This window comes from Leguminivora glycinivorella, chromosome 13 (assembly GCF_023078275.1).
Source record: "Leguminivora glycinivorella isolate SPB_JAAS2020 chromosome 13, LegGlyc_1.1, whole genome shotgun sequence".
NCBI lineage: Eukaryota > Metazoa > Arthropoda > Insecta > Lepidoptera > Tortricidae > Leguminivora > Leguminivora glycinivorella.
In genome coordinates, this window is record NC_062983.1 from 15,240,729 (window position 1) to 15,256,279 (window position 15,551).

At 37.3% G+C, this 15,551-nt stretch overlaps 2 protein-coding genes across 3 annotated transcripts in view; one reads left to right on the forward strand and one right to left on the reverse strand.

The window, feature by feature from the left end:
• LOC125232641 (RNA helicase aquarius) overlaps nt 1-15,551 on the reverse strand; it is a 111,355-nt gene that overhangs the window by 84,474 nt on the left and 11,330 nt on the right. For both annotated transcript variants that reach the window (XM_048138387.1, XM_048138388.1), the window contains one exon: nt 11,483-11,636. In XM_048138387.1, the coding sequence (XP_047994344.1) occupies nt 11,483-11,636 (154 nt within the window). The remainder of the gene's footprint in view (nt 1-11,482; nt 11,637-15,551) is intronic.
• Nucleotides 2,860-8,448, forward strand: LOC125232642 (probable G-protein coupled receptor Mth-like 5). The gene is made up of 8 exons (XM_048138389.1): nt 2,860-3,204; nt 4,197-4,341; nt 4,955-5,123; nt 5,558-5,852; nt 6,608-6,686; nt 6,990-7,177; nt 7,489-7,624; nt 7,928-8,448. Exons 1-8 carry the CDS (start codon nt 3,024-3,026, stop codon nt 8,187-8,189), a joined length of 1,455 nt encoding a protein of 484 aa, XP_047994346.1. The 5' UTR covers nt 2,860-3,023; the 3' UTR covers nt 8,190-8,448.

Below are 15,551 nucleotides of genomic sequence, written 5' to 3' on the forward strand. Positions count from 1 at the left end.
GCGGTCACCGTAACCTATGGACGCCTGCAACTCAAACAGTGTCACATGCGCGTTGCCACTCTATTAGAAACTTGTACATTCCCTTTTGCTGTGTTAAGTACGCAGCAAATAGGAGTGCACAAGTTCTAAGGAGCGTTCGGGCTGCCGACGACTCAAAGGACAATAGACGAAACAAGTTAGTTCCGTAAGTCCTCCCGTCATCAACACACCGCACCCTCGTTGAGCTCTGGCAGCCTTACTCACCGGCAGGAACACAACACTGCTAAATCAATAGAATAGAATATTTATTTGTATTAATTGTACATCGTCAGATTCATCTTTCATACACTATTTACAATTAGCAATAACCTTTTAACCGCTTAGAATTATGCGATATGAATTATCGAGTGAGCTAGTATCGCCAACAGGTACGAAATTTCACGAAGATCATAATATGCAATAGACGTCGGCGAAATGAGCCAGATTTTTTATGTCGTACCTATAATACAATCGAACTATTTCGGTTAAAGGTAAAAGTTCTAATAAAGCCGTCATTGTGTCGACACTGAGCAATGACGAATTAGTAGCATCCGTGACAAGGACATTATATTGTGTTCAGCTACCGCGAACCTGAAGGATCATGCTAACAAAGTATTTTTTGTCAAAATCAAGTAAAAACAAGATAATGCCTAAGTTATTTTTGTCAATTCGTGCTCTTTAGTGCAGAAATATCACTATAAAGAACCGGCAGCCGGTAGGTTTGATAAAGAGATGCCAATGGCCTTCTCTGGGTCACTGACTTAAAGATACTGACATAATTCACCTTGAATATTTAACTCAGTATTTGGTAAAAAAAATATGCGTGGCTTGAAATTTTGAATACCAACTGACTCCCAAAGTCAGTAAGGCATGTGGGATTTATAAGTATAATCTAATCTTGCTCGTGCAAAAATGTACAGTCAACCAATTGGAACCCTAGGCCACTCTACAACCATGTCAAAATAACAAGCCGTAAGGCCGGCAACAGACAGTCTTAATTTTCATAATCTTAAAAAATCATAATCTTATAAAATAAGATTGACTGCCTTGCCACACACATTCTTAAAATTCAAATTATTCGCAATCTGTCAGATCAATCTGAAAAAAATCATAATCTTAAAAAAAAAGTTTGTGTGTGGACAGTTGCGAAATTGTATGGGAATCCGTGTACTCGATCTCATTTCATAAGATTATGATTTTTTAAGATTATGAAATTTAAGACTGTCTGTTGCCGGCCTAAGAGATTTCTTATACTTAATTTGATTTCTAACGTCACTATGACATAGTTCTAAAGCGGCCTACGGTTCCAATTGGTTGACTGTACCTACGAAAACAGGAGACATTTTAATAATGGACCCGGTAAACTTCTCTTAAATTTTAAAGCGAGTAAAAGACCGAAATAAAATACCAAATTTAAATTGAATGCAAGCTTTCACATACTCAATGGATTACGGCAGGCAAGTATGGTCGCGCGATAATTGATAAAACATTCGGCCGTCCCTATGGCACTATTTGTAAGTGCGATAGGGACGGCAAGATATTTTTCCCCTCACTAACTCGGAAACACGTGTTTTGTTCTTTAATACCAGCGGGTCAAAACGCATTTTATCCACTAGTGGGTAAAGTAATTTGACCTTGAATAAAGTCAATTTAACTGCTTTAAAATTGATAAAAGTAGGTGAATCTAGTAATAAAGATTATTTACCACCTGTGGAACTACTGGAAGCAGTGATAAACGCATTTTTTGCGTTGTAGTTTCCTCGCTATAGTGAGGGGAAAAGTTTTGTGTTACACTCGGGTGCAAATGTATTTTACTTCTCGTGTGTTAAAAAACTCGCAAGTTCAGGATGCTATTCTCGAACCACTCGCTTCGCTCGTGGTTCAACTATAGAATCCTTCCACTTGCTCGTTTTTCAATTCCACACTCGGCGTTAAAATACAACTTTGCCCCCTTGTATAACAAATAACTATTATTATTTATCGCGCGACCATACTTGCCTGCCTGGTAGGGTTAGGCTTTCCGTAACGAAGGGGATCCATAGGTAAATGTAAATATCAAATATGCTTCGAGAGCAATAAAGTTGTGTGTGAGGATTGAGGAACATTTGAAAGTCCTACAGAAATTCGGCCTTATTGCAGATGAGATGAATCATAAGGACCGTTTACGGATGGAACGCCACAAATCAATCCAAAACTTATTTAGGTACTTAGATAAGGCGATTTTTATGCGACACCAAAGAACATGTACATTGTATTGTACACTCATGGTTACTAATCAATATGCCGTACCATGGGGATAAGCTTCCGCTCAAGGAAAATACAAATGCGATAGGTACGTATGAGTCATCATTATCAGACTTTCATACAACGACAATGATTCACGGTAAGACTGAATGAGATTGTACCTCACAGATTAATAATTGTGAGTGTGTTTAGTAAAACGTCCCACTTTGTCAGTTACCATTAAGGCGAGATTTACTTGTATCTTTATATTATGAATAAACTCACAATGTGTCTCTATAGCAATCGAAAAAGTGGGAAGTTTTCCCGTGCACACTCACAATTAGTTTGTTGTACCTGCGCTGCGTCTGCGCAAGCCGACCGTTGTGTTGAGATTATTTGGAAATGCATTTGTCTAGGTAGACCAAGTTAGACCTTACCATGGAGCAAATATTATTATTTTTATAATGTGTTTTATACTAACCCATTATCCAAATACCTAACGAAACAATATAGATGCGTGTCTACGTTATCTGTGGCAAATATTGACAGTTCGTTCGTTGACGTTTGCCTTGTAGCGCTTGGCAGCGAAAAACGCCTCAGCCACCATGCCATGAATACTCTTTGATCATGAATGAACGATTTTGTAGTAAAGTGATACTTTGTATTATTTTATTTTAAAATAATGTACGTGCCTTATATCGCTGACTTTAAAAGGAAGATTGATACCCGATTAAATTGTGTATAAAACTGTTGTGATGAAAAGTTGTTAGTGCTAGAACAAAATGAGAAATATAATAGTATTCGCGTTGTTGATATTGCCGCATAAACTACTTGCCGAAGTCGGGGAAACGGATCTCAACGATTTGTCGGAACAGCAGAATTCCGTTTTAATAAACAAATGTTGTGAACATGACCAGATCGTAGTGAATTCTGTGTGCAGATTAGCCAAAGATTACAATCAAAGTAAGTACTTCTATTCTGCACAAATGTTTCGTCGGCGGGGCATGACTTGTGACTGTAACGAGGTAGCAGTTTATTACCGCGTCAGTTGTATGACTACTTGAATAAACAAATGATTGATATCTTATTTTACCTATACTCTTGTTTATTCACTACAATTGAGCATATAAAGAAAGAAAGAAAAGACATTTTTCTCAAACATGCAATGAAATATTGTCTTTACGTTCCTTAAAATGGGCTGGGAAGTATCGCTTTTTGGGCGCAACAACTCGAGAGGACTGTAAAGGGATTTCATATTATTTTTTAGGCCTAGGCCTGCAAAGTAACTTTTTTTTATAAAATATTGTCCTTTAGAGCATTTTTTTTATTTTATTGCATGTTTGAGAAAAGCACTATACATGCCTCGGCGTGAAAACGGATTCCCGGCCTCGTATCCCTATCCGTATATACCCACTTGGCCGGAAACCCTGATTTTCCCGGCCTCTGATGTAATGTACTATATTCAGTACAGCACACATACACAGGACAAAATGGTGAAATTAAAAAAAGAAACAAATAATAAATACAAATACACAAAAATATCCAAGAAATTATATACACACAGTAAATTACACTTGTGTGTCCAGCAATGTGTGCAGTAGGGAAAAGGCTAGGATATAATAATAAATTAATAAATAAAAATAAATATTGGGAACTTACACAGATCAACTCAGCCCCAAACTAAGCAAAGCTTGTACTATGGGTGCTAAGTGACAATATACATACTTAAATAAATAAATACATAGAAAACATCCATGACTCAGGAACAAAATTAAATATCTGTGCTCATCACACAAATAAATACCCTTACCGGGATTCAAACCCAGGACCGCAGCTAAGCAGGCAGGGTCACTACCGACTGAGCCAGACCGGTCGTAGACATAATGGTAATGACTTGTGTTAAAATTGTATGATCTAATAACATTAACATCAAAAAAATGTAAATTTATTTATAGCTGTATGGACACCGCAATTTAAAACGGAAGATGGAAAAAAAGCACAAGTCAAATACTCCCGATACATCCATGGCTACCCGGACTGCGAAACAACACAACACCGAGCTATATTCTACTTCAACAGTTTAAAAAAATCTGAAGATGAGTAAGTATTTAATGTTAGTTACCATTACCAGATAAATATGTGTAATATCATAGTTAAGGCAGGAAATAGTGGTCTCAGTTATGATAACATTGTTATCATTTTAAAATACTTTGCTTTTCACATGAATAACTTTGAGACAAGACATACTCAAACATTGTTGCCTACATGTATAATTGAACTTCAATAGACATAAATGGAGAAAAAGTATTGAAGCAATTCTATTATTTGTATTTTCTAAATCATCATATCCTCCTTGCGTTATCCCAGCATTTGCCACGGCTCATGGGAGCCTGGGGTCCGCTTTGACAACTAATCCTAAGATTTGGCGTAGGCACTATTTTTACGAAAGCGACTGCCATCTGACCTTCCAACCCGAAGGGTAACTAAGCCGTATTAGAGTTAGTCCGGTTTCCTCAAGATGTTTTCCTGCACCAAAAAGCGACTGGCAAATATCAAATGACATTTAGCACATAAGTTCCGAAAAGCTCATTGGTACAAGTCGAGGTTCGAACCCGTGAGCTCCAGATCGAAAGTCGCACGCTCTTACCGCTAGGCCACCAGCGCTTTTGTATTTTCCAAATATTCTACTAAAATAATCTTTAAAACATTTCAGATTAATCTTATTGCCAGATGGCCGTCTCTTGCACATCATCCACCATGAACCAAGTGCTGACAGTGTGAAGGAAGACCCATTGATGAGGTTACAGGGGAGCATTGTTATTCCCAGCGAACAGCAACAAGCCTCTTACACTTATGTACAAAACAAATACTGCATGGATAAGGTGTGTTCCGAAAGAAGTAATTCAATTGAATCTATTCTATTGTGACTTGTGAGACATATGAATATTTGAGCCCAGCTTAAAGTTATTTTGATTTTTAACTTGTGTTAAGAAATAGTAATTGTCTTCGGTTACCGCGATAGTTACTCATGAAATAAAACTATGGAAACGTATTATATCGCGTATAAACACATCGCGGATTCATTATACGCGATAAATCCGTTTCCATAGTTTTATTTCAAATAGTAATATATATTGGAGAAGATAGGCCCATGAGCATGACAGACCCCAATGAGCTAGAGGAGGCCTTTGCTCACGGAATTATGAGATATATTATACACTAATTCAGGAAAAAGAGGCTCAACAGATAAATAGATTATGTTTTATTTTTTTATTTAAAGTATCTACATCATTTAAAAAAATCATTCTAATTTCAGATACTCATGGCAAACTCTACAAATACTGGAGAATATGCTTTAATATGCATACCGGATGTTAAAAACTGGACTGATGTGGACTTCATAATCAAGAAGATAGTCAATCCATTATTCCATGCCGTCTCTATGACCCTGTACCTAATCGTGGCCATCATATACTTTGTACTTCCAACGCTGAGAGATTTAGCGGGGAATATTATAACAACGATAAATATGTGCCTTATAGTTAGCCAAGCTGCGGACATGGTCAGGATATTTACTGAATTTAGCAATCATATCAGCTTCATGGTCACTGGTTAGTAAATAATTTAATAGCTACATACATACAAACATACAATCACTCCCCATAAAGGGGTAGGTAGCGCACATGAAACTACTAAAGTCTCAATAGCTATTATAATTTAAAACTAAACAATTTTACTGGTCACCCTAGACTCCAAAGTTATTAGCTGGGATAAAATTTTAGTTTTCATTATAAAATTCCAGCAAAAATTTTAACAGAAGGACGTTTTCTGTCCTCGGGCCGGAAAGCGTCAAATTTCAGGCCGCTGCCCTAAATGGAGTAATCGCTTTCCTGCTCCATAAAACGAAAAATAATTAGCCATTAAATAAGAAAGATCACATGTTTTTTGACCTGGGCTCTGTCTCTTCTGACAATAGGCTACTTGCCTTCTAGTCAAATCAGCTTCTTTTTAAGAAGTGTCAAAACGAATTTGAACGACTTGCTAATATGGAATTAATATGAAGTCGAGGTGAGTGACGTCACGGTCAATTCACCTGACTTATTAAATAGAAATTGGATTTAAAAATAACTGTCTGATGCTTTATTTCGTGCATGTTCTAAAATATTTTATTTTAAGTTCCCTATTATGTAATTTACTATGTATTGCACATGAAGCATACGGCAGGTGTCATTTTGTGAAAGCTATCTACATCAACATCTGTATATTACTACTACAAATATTATAAATGCGACAAAAACTCAGTCTGACTGTCTGTAACTTAGTAAGTTTGGTACAACAACAACAATTTCATTATTTATATTTTCAGATATTCTTTTATATATCAGTCTGTTGGGCGCATTCTTTTGGCTAAACAGCTTTGGATTCTACATCTGGAAGACTTTCAAGTGAGTAGCTATTTAACGATTGTTAATATAATTGATATATTCCTCAAATTAACATTTACAAGCAAGCTACATGTGTTTATGCATAAAATACTTAGAGCAAATTAAGACGGTGTGCGAATTTACTTACATTACAGACTATTTAGCCCGATCAAATATAGCAATGATCGAGCGTCTAAAGGGGTTCTAACGCAGAAAAAAAAATGATTCTAAATTTTGGATGCTAGATCTTAATTATGAATCAAATTGCGCATGTATAATTGTATATGCGTGTATATTTAATTTAAGTACTTTCTGAAATTTCAGATCCCGAAACGTATTCCTCCGAGTGACGGACGTCCGGAAATACTGTTACTACTCATCAGTAGTATGGTCAAGCGTGGTGCTGATGGCAGTTATGGCTATCGGGGCACATTTCTTGCTCGACACGGGGAACAAGCTCAACCAGTTCTCATCTTCAGTTCTAGTGGATGATAAAGAACAAGAGACTATCGGTGAGTGAACAAATTCAAAATGAGAAGACAGAATCCTAAGTGCGTTTTCACATTATCCGATCGGATATCGGATGTCGGAAGGATTTCAATAGAAAAAATCCAAGATGGCGCCTGTAATGTATGGGATATCGGTCCGACATCCGATATCGGATCGGATAATGTGAAAATGCACTAAGGATACAGAAACAAATGACGGCTGACTGCTATACTACTCGTCAGTGGTATGGTCTGGTGTGGCGATATTTATTACAATGACGAAAACCAAATAATAAATAATAAAATAAGAACATTATTTCTTTTTATGTTTTCAGGATGGCTTGGGATCGCTATATTCTTCACCCCGGTGGCATTCACAATAATTTTCAACATAATATTTTATGTTACAACTCTCAAAGTTATTAAAAGGATAAATATCTACGGGAGGATTCATTACAAACTTAAAGGATGGTAAGTATCATATTTAAGTTATCTCGGCTTTTTGTCACGGTGCATATGAGCCTAGCTAGCATCCTTTTGGAAACTAATTCCAAGACAGTGCAGGACTAGTTCTGACGAAAGCGACTGCCGACCCGACCTATGCATCAGTAGAGGAAAGTAGACTTGCACGGGAAGCATGGTCGCGCGATACACGATATCAGGCCGCACTATTAGTAAGTGCGATAGGGACGGCCAGATGTTTTATCATTTATCGTGCGACCATGCTTCCCGTGCAGGTCTTACTAAATACTAATAATTGTTATTTTGTTACAGTTTCGACCTATTCCTCCAAATGTTCCTCATAATGACCATAGCCTGGCTCTTCCTGCTTCTATCCTGGCTCAACTTCAACGGCCTACTCTACGCACACGTGTTCGTTAACCTGATACAAGCCATACTAATATTCTACGTGTGTGTGGTGAGGCAAGCTCATGTCACCTTCTTGTTGAAGAAGAGTTGTTGCTACGCAGAGCCCGTGCCTACGGGGGAGTGGGGCGATGAGATGACGCATATGAATGGTAATTATAATTATTGAATCTCCAAAGTGTAACAGAATCTGAGAAAAATAGTGTAAAATGACTAAAAATCGGAGAATGAAGGCGTTACTGCTGGTAGGTAAACATTATCAGTATTTTAATAGAAATGTTAATCTCATAATCTTAAAGTTTCTTATTAAAACTTCCTTTCTGTTTCTTTCGTTTTTCATAACGCTGTAAAATCACTAAATTCTTTCTACTATACAATACAATAATCAAAATAGTTGCTTTGTTAAATTTAATTAATCAACTTTTTTATTATTTCCTTTTTTTATTATAAATGGGCTTACTGTATTAAAATAAAAAAAAACACTTACAAAACAGACTAGCCAAAGGCAAAGACGTGGCCTACGATGGAGTGAGCTCGCCCTGAAGATGTTCACTCTTGATTTGAAGGTTGCTGGGTTATATGAACTCGGAAATATAGCCGTCGGCAAGGAATTCCACTCCTAAACTATTAAAGTTTTATACCTAACAGCAGTAGCTACTTCTGAGATGGCATTGATTGCCGTTTTAACCAATTGGTTATGATTCTTACCTTAAGATAACGACTAAATTCTCACAATTAGATATGTAAGTTGGAGTAGACAAAATCTCAATAGAAATCACTATTGGCAGCTAACACAATTGTAATTAGTTTTAATGTAGATGTCAAATCGGGGAAATATTGCAAAGAGGCCAGGTCAGAAGTACTCGAAACCGACGAGCGTGTATGAGAAATGTTATGAAAGTGTGTGAAGCGAAAGTGGTTTGTCAGGATCGTAGTAAATGGAAATCCGTGATCTCTGCCTACCCCTCTGGGAAACAGGCGTGATTGTATGTATGTATGTATGTATGTATGTAGATGTCAGAATCCGTATAAGCTAACTACAGACTTGGCAAAAAAAGTCTACTGTCCCATTATACGTCATGTTTTCATAGAAATATGACGGTTATAACGTTTTCACACTTTTGCTTGCTAAGTCGGGACAATGAGACACTATTAGCGTCGGCGTCTAGTTAAACCCTGACCAGAAATAAGTGACTACCCGCCATGCTGCGGAATTTCATTACCACTATTTTCTTCATACTATTCTGAACTGTAACCACATACATCAGAATAACAGCCCTCCTGACAATAGTCATGTACATATTTCTGGTCAGGCTTCAACTCTACTGCTCGTGTGTTGTGCCAAGGAAAGGGCAAAGGAAATCACCCTTCATAGGGAATATTCCTTTTGTAAAAATTCCCATGTAAACCACATCATACCACATCATTTAGCACAACTGCAAAGGGGAACCATTTTCCACAGAGATGACTAGACACCAGTGGCGGCTGGTGACAATTTCTGCTAGGCAACACCAAAGCAAAAAGAAACCTACCGTAACATTAGGTACTTTACTAGTAATCAATTTTAGGCAAGCCGGTGGGAATCTGCTTGTATGGACCAGCCGCTGCTGCTAGACACCCTAAGACCCTAGTTAGGTTCTCTCCATGCTTTAACGGATTCTATTAATCACTGTGATTATATGACCACTGAATTGACTGTTGTAAAATTAAGGACACTCTCATGACATGTATGTTCTATTTTTTAATTTGATATGACAAAATTGACATGGTGCAGGCCTAGAATTATTGCATGTCTATTATTTATGTGCTCAAATACCATACTTAATTTGATGAATTTATGGACCAAATTGCATTATTTAAGTTTATATGTATAATAACGAGTGCAAAGATTTCATTTGTATTTTAAGTGTGTATTTTATTTTAGACATTTTGTAACAATGGCCATACTGGTTATCACAGGGTTACAACACTATCACAAAATAACCCCAAGTCATTACGCAGTTATATTACATTATAGGTGTACTAGTATGTACGTTACATTATAGGTGTACTAGTACGCTGTATGTGCGTACAGTCACCGGCATAAATATGTGACGATTTCTATACCTTGTCACATTAACGTCTTGTTTGAAATTTCATACGAAATTGTCAAACGATTTAAAGCGACAAGGCACAGAAATCAATTTATGCCGGTGACTGTACATACAGGGTGTAACAAAAATGGTGGTGATCCGTTTAAGGGCGTATTCAGTATCATATTCTCATCAGGAAAAAGTAGGATAAAAATTTTTTTTCGCAAAAAATTTTTTATCTTTGTATGGAGATTCGACCGATTCGCGCGGCCCGGCTTATACAAAAGTTAAATTTTTTTAGCGAAAAAAAAATTTTCTTCTACTTTTTCCTGATAAGAATACGATACCTACTGAGTACGCCCTTAAACGGATCACCACCATTTTTGTTACACTCTGTATGTACTGCGAAATGTTCTTCGTATTTTTACGGAAATTCACAGACGTGTGATGCTATTTCAGTCAGTTTCAGTACTAGAAGTACTAAGGTTGGTGGAACTAGCATGACAAATACGAACGTCGAACAGCCAATGTAAATATCGCTTTAAGCTAACACAGGCATAGTGTTATTTATTCATTAAAGTATTCATTTGTATATTCTATGTAATTATGATTAATTGCATATCAAATGTACTAACCTATCCTTACTATAATGGAGTAGTAAAACGAACTAACCGAAATTAAGACTGTATGTTCAAAATATTCCCTATTCTATAAATGTTAGCCTCGGAGGTAATTTTCAAGTCTGAATTAAGAATTGAGCCTAAAAATCCGTCCAATCGAGGCATCGAATAAACACCAATAGGTTAGTGAATTAATCAGCATTTCGCTCTCTGAAAGTAGAGTTTTGTAATTTTGATTTGACTTTACTTGTGAATTGTATGGATAGAATATTCTTTTTATATGCATTGCTGCTGTATTACATTTACACTTTATTCAATAAATACTCTTAAATAATGATTGGTTTGATTTATTTTAATTTTAAATATTTCATCATTCTAAGTGTTGTTTTAGCAATGGAATTAGAGTAGTAATGGTGACATGTTGATATAATAACCACAACTTTCGAAAGATCTTACAGTTACCTAAAAAGTTTCTAACAAGAAAGGGTAAGTATGTTTTTCGTAGGTTTGATTATCTTTATGTACTTAGGGTTTGGTGGCATTGGGGTAATTTCGAAAGTCGTCTAAATTCGAAAGTTACATAAAAATCACCATTATTTCTATCATATCAAGATTCCCTTTTCGAAAATTACCCGAGCATTTCTGTGCTTCTAAATTACCCCAATGCATCCTACTTTGTATCCAGCCAAAATGTCAAGCGTCGAAAATTTGCTAGGTGTTATCGATCGAACGTGCAAAGTTTTTGACGTAATCTTACAAACTAGACTCACCTGTGAGAACAGCTGTCCTTCTGGTCTTCTAGCCAGCGGCGCGAGCTGGCAACGCACGACGAGGTGGCAGTCGTCCATGACCGTGTTGAAGAAGCGGCGAGTTGGCAACAGCGCCTCCAGGTCGATCATCAGCTCTAGGAACCGCTCGCAGTACCTGCGCCATGGATGTGGTTATTGATAATTGTAGTGCGTTATAATACGCCGTGTGTTTATTGAATTAAGTTAACTTTAAGGTTTAAGTTTTCTAACGTCTTAACTCTTACGGTTATCGAGTTATTAAAAAAATAAAAATAATTACTGAACACGTGTGTGTGACAGCCTTTACCACTTCCTAATGTTATTTGTTTTGACATGTGCCGCCAATCACTTGACACTTGAATGATATTCTTAAGGGTCTCTCACACAAATTAATTCATTTATTAATTACTAGCTTTTACCCGCGGCTTCGCCCGCGTAATAAAAGTATTCATTAAGATTTTCATTTGGATCCTTAGGTTTCTCTGTAGGTATATTTATCTGCGATTATTTCGATTGCACATAATACTTTTGCTTGCAATGATTGTAGAAATATTACACATCGACCACAGCGTAGGTAATTCTATATACGCTGGGGAAACCTTTATAAACATCCCACATAGCCCGTATTTCGACACTATGATCGGTGGGTAAAAAGTACTTTTTTCTATTATCCCTTAAAAATTTTTAAATTTTGCTTATACTTATCGCAAACGTAATCTTCAAGCAAGCAAACAACGATCGTCTTAGAGCGTCATTGATTGTAAGAGACCGCCGATCGATTATCCGTATCCCTCTAACGATACCCATATTATCCGTATCCGTATCCGTATCGCTATCCCTATCCCTATCCGTTATCAAGATGTTCAATGATTTCTTATCAAGTGCTAAAATATAAAGTTTCATGGTTTTATCTTTTAAAATTAAGAAATCCCATACAAACTTTCAACCTCTTTTTCAACCCCTTCATCTCTTTTTTTCGAAATAAAAAGTAGCCTATGTTCTGTCTCAGGGTCTAAAGATTGTCTGTTCCAAATTTCATCAAAATCGGTTGCGTGGTTTAAGCGGGAAAGCGTAACAGACAGACAGACAGACAGACAGACAGAGTTACTTTCGCATTTATAATATTAGTATGGATGGATTATGTATGAAAACGAAGAAACAGTTTTTTTTTGCGAATCGTAAACTAGAACTTTCCTTTGCTAATCCGCGAATAGATAACGTGCAAGTCAATCAGTGCTAACCTGTTATAATTACTTGCGTATTTTTTACATGCAATTAATTTTCCCACCCTCCCACCGCAAAAATAAAAATAAATACGCAAATAAATATAACAACCCACCACCAAATATACAAAACTCGACACGTGTTTCGCCTCTCTACGAGGCATCCTCAAGAGCTGATGTTGACGGTCCGAAGTCCCGCAACTGACTGATCGTCCCCAGAATGGTCGGCCATATTTATACTTTGTCCACCCCCTACCAAGCAAGTTAGATGGAAAAATTCGTAATAACGGCGATGACGCAACATTCAACTGCTCATTAAGGATTAACCCCTATTGTTGTACCTAATTATCTCCAACTGTTCTAGAACCCCCAAACGCAGCCCTTTCTCACATACATGTAAAACATCAAAAGAATGATTCTCTGATACAGTATGGTCACTCTCTATCAAATGCTTTGCAAAATTGGATCTCTCTGGATGGTTGTGCCTGTATGATGCCATATGCTCCTTATACCTAGTAGTGAAATTGCGGCCCGTTTGGCCCACGTACACTTTGTTACAAACATCACAGCTCAACTTATAAACCCCAGATTTTTTCCCTTTCTCGATCCTATCTTTGCCGTTACAAAGCTTGGAGTGCAAAGTGTTATTTGTCCTAAAGGCCACAGGAATGCCGTTTGACTTCAAAATCTTATAAATGTCCTCTGACACTTTGCCAACATAAGTAATGCTCGCTTGACACCTCTTAACCGGTTCAGAAGGACGTGCCGCATACAACATATTGTTAACCATAACCATTCGCTTCTTTCTGATGATGCCATCAACGATTGATTTATCATAACCGTTCGAAACTGCCAAGTGGTAAATATTGTCCAATTCGGCTCGATAGTGTTCTTCAGAAAGAGGCACAGACAACATCCTATGCACATAACAGTGAAAAGCGGCCAACCTATGCTGCCAAGGGTGTGTAGAAGAAGCTGGTATAACTGTATCAGTATGTGTAGGCTTGCGGTAAATTTGAAATTGATGGCTATTATTAACTCTAGTAATGGTCAAATCTAGAAAATTCAATGACTTGTCTTGCTCTAGTTCCTTCTTAAACTTGATCTTTGGATGTTTACTATTAAGCCCAGTAACAAATTCATCCAGCAGGTCCATACTCCCCGTCCAACAAATAATCAAATCATCTACGTATCTGAAGTAATACAATATATTATCATTCCCTGCAATATGCTGGTTCTCAAAGTGGTCCATAAAGATATCCGCCATTAAAGGACTCAGTGGAGAACCCATGGCTAAACCATCACTTTGCAAATAATACTGTCCCCCGAATCTAAAATAATTATGTTTCATACATATAGCAGTTAGATCTATCAACTCATCTACCTCCCCTGGATGTAAACGTTGCTTTTCAAAAAGGTCCCTTAGAATATCCAAAGTCTCCCCATACGGCACATTCGTAAACAAACTATCTACATCCAACGAAAGCAAGACAGCATTATCTGGAATAATAATATCTTTGATCTTTTCTATTAACTGCAAACTATTCCTCAAACAAAACTTCGGCCGGAACTGAGACTTTTCTCTAATAATGTGATTCAACCTCTTAGCTAGATTATAAGTTGGTGCACCCAAATATGAGACCACTGGACGAACTGGAATGTTATCCTTATGAATCTTAGGTAGCCCATAAAGAATAGGAGCTCGTGGATTCATTGGCACAACCATGCTCTTCTGATTTTCAGTTTCAAAAACAAACATAGAGTTTTTAATTGCCTGTCTCAGATCTTTCTGGAATCCTGGAGTTGGGTCTCTCTGCAAACTCGAAAAGCCATCACCTTGAATCAGATCAAGAACTTTCTGATTATAACTTCCTTTCTCCATAATAACAATGCAATTTCCTTTGTCTGCTTTCGAAACTACCAAATTATTTTCTCGCACTTTCTGTTGAATAGTTCTCAGTGCCAAACCATCAGAACTAAATCCACCACCCTGTGCCGGAACAGTACTCTTAATAACATTGGCCACCATGGTCTTGGTATCTAAATCACCACGGCCCCGCACTATCGCTACCTCTGAATCCACAGCCAAATTCTCTAACGTCCCCTGAGTTATTTTTGGCTGGAAATTATATTTCAACCCTTTTCCTAAAAGCTCTACTTCATTCTCCGAAAACTCCACATCAGTTAAATTTTTCACACGAGGATGGAAGTCATGGTGAGGTGTTGGTTCCGTTTCCTTCCCCCTCAAAAACCGAATGTGCCGAATGTGCCGTATGGGGAGACTTTGGATATTCTAAGGGACCTTTTTGAAAAGCAACGTTTACATCCAGGGGAGGTAGATGAGTTGATAGATCTAACTGCTATATGTATGAAACATAATTATTTTAGATTCGGGGGACAGTATTATTTGCAAAGTGATGGTTTAGCCATGGGTTCTCCACTGAGTCCTTTAATGGCGGATATCTTTATGGACCACTTTGAGAACCAGCATATTGCAGGGAATGATAATATATTGTATTACTTCAGATACGTAGATGATTTGATTATTTGTTGGACGGGGAGTATGGACCTGCTGGATGAATTTGTTACTGGGCTTAATAGTAAACATCCAAAGATCAAGTTTAAGAAGGAACTAGAGCAAGACAAGTCATTGAATTTTATAGATTTGACCATTACTAGAGTTAATAATAGCCATCAATTTCAAATTTACCGCAAGCCTACACATACTGATACAGTTATACCAGCTTCTTCTACACACCCTTGGCAGCATAGGTTGGCCGCTTTTCACTGTTATGTGCATAGGATGTTGTCTGTGCCTCTTTCTGAAG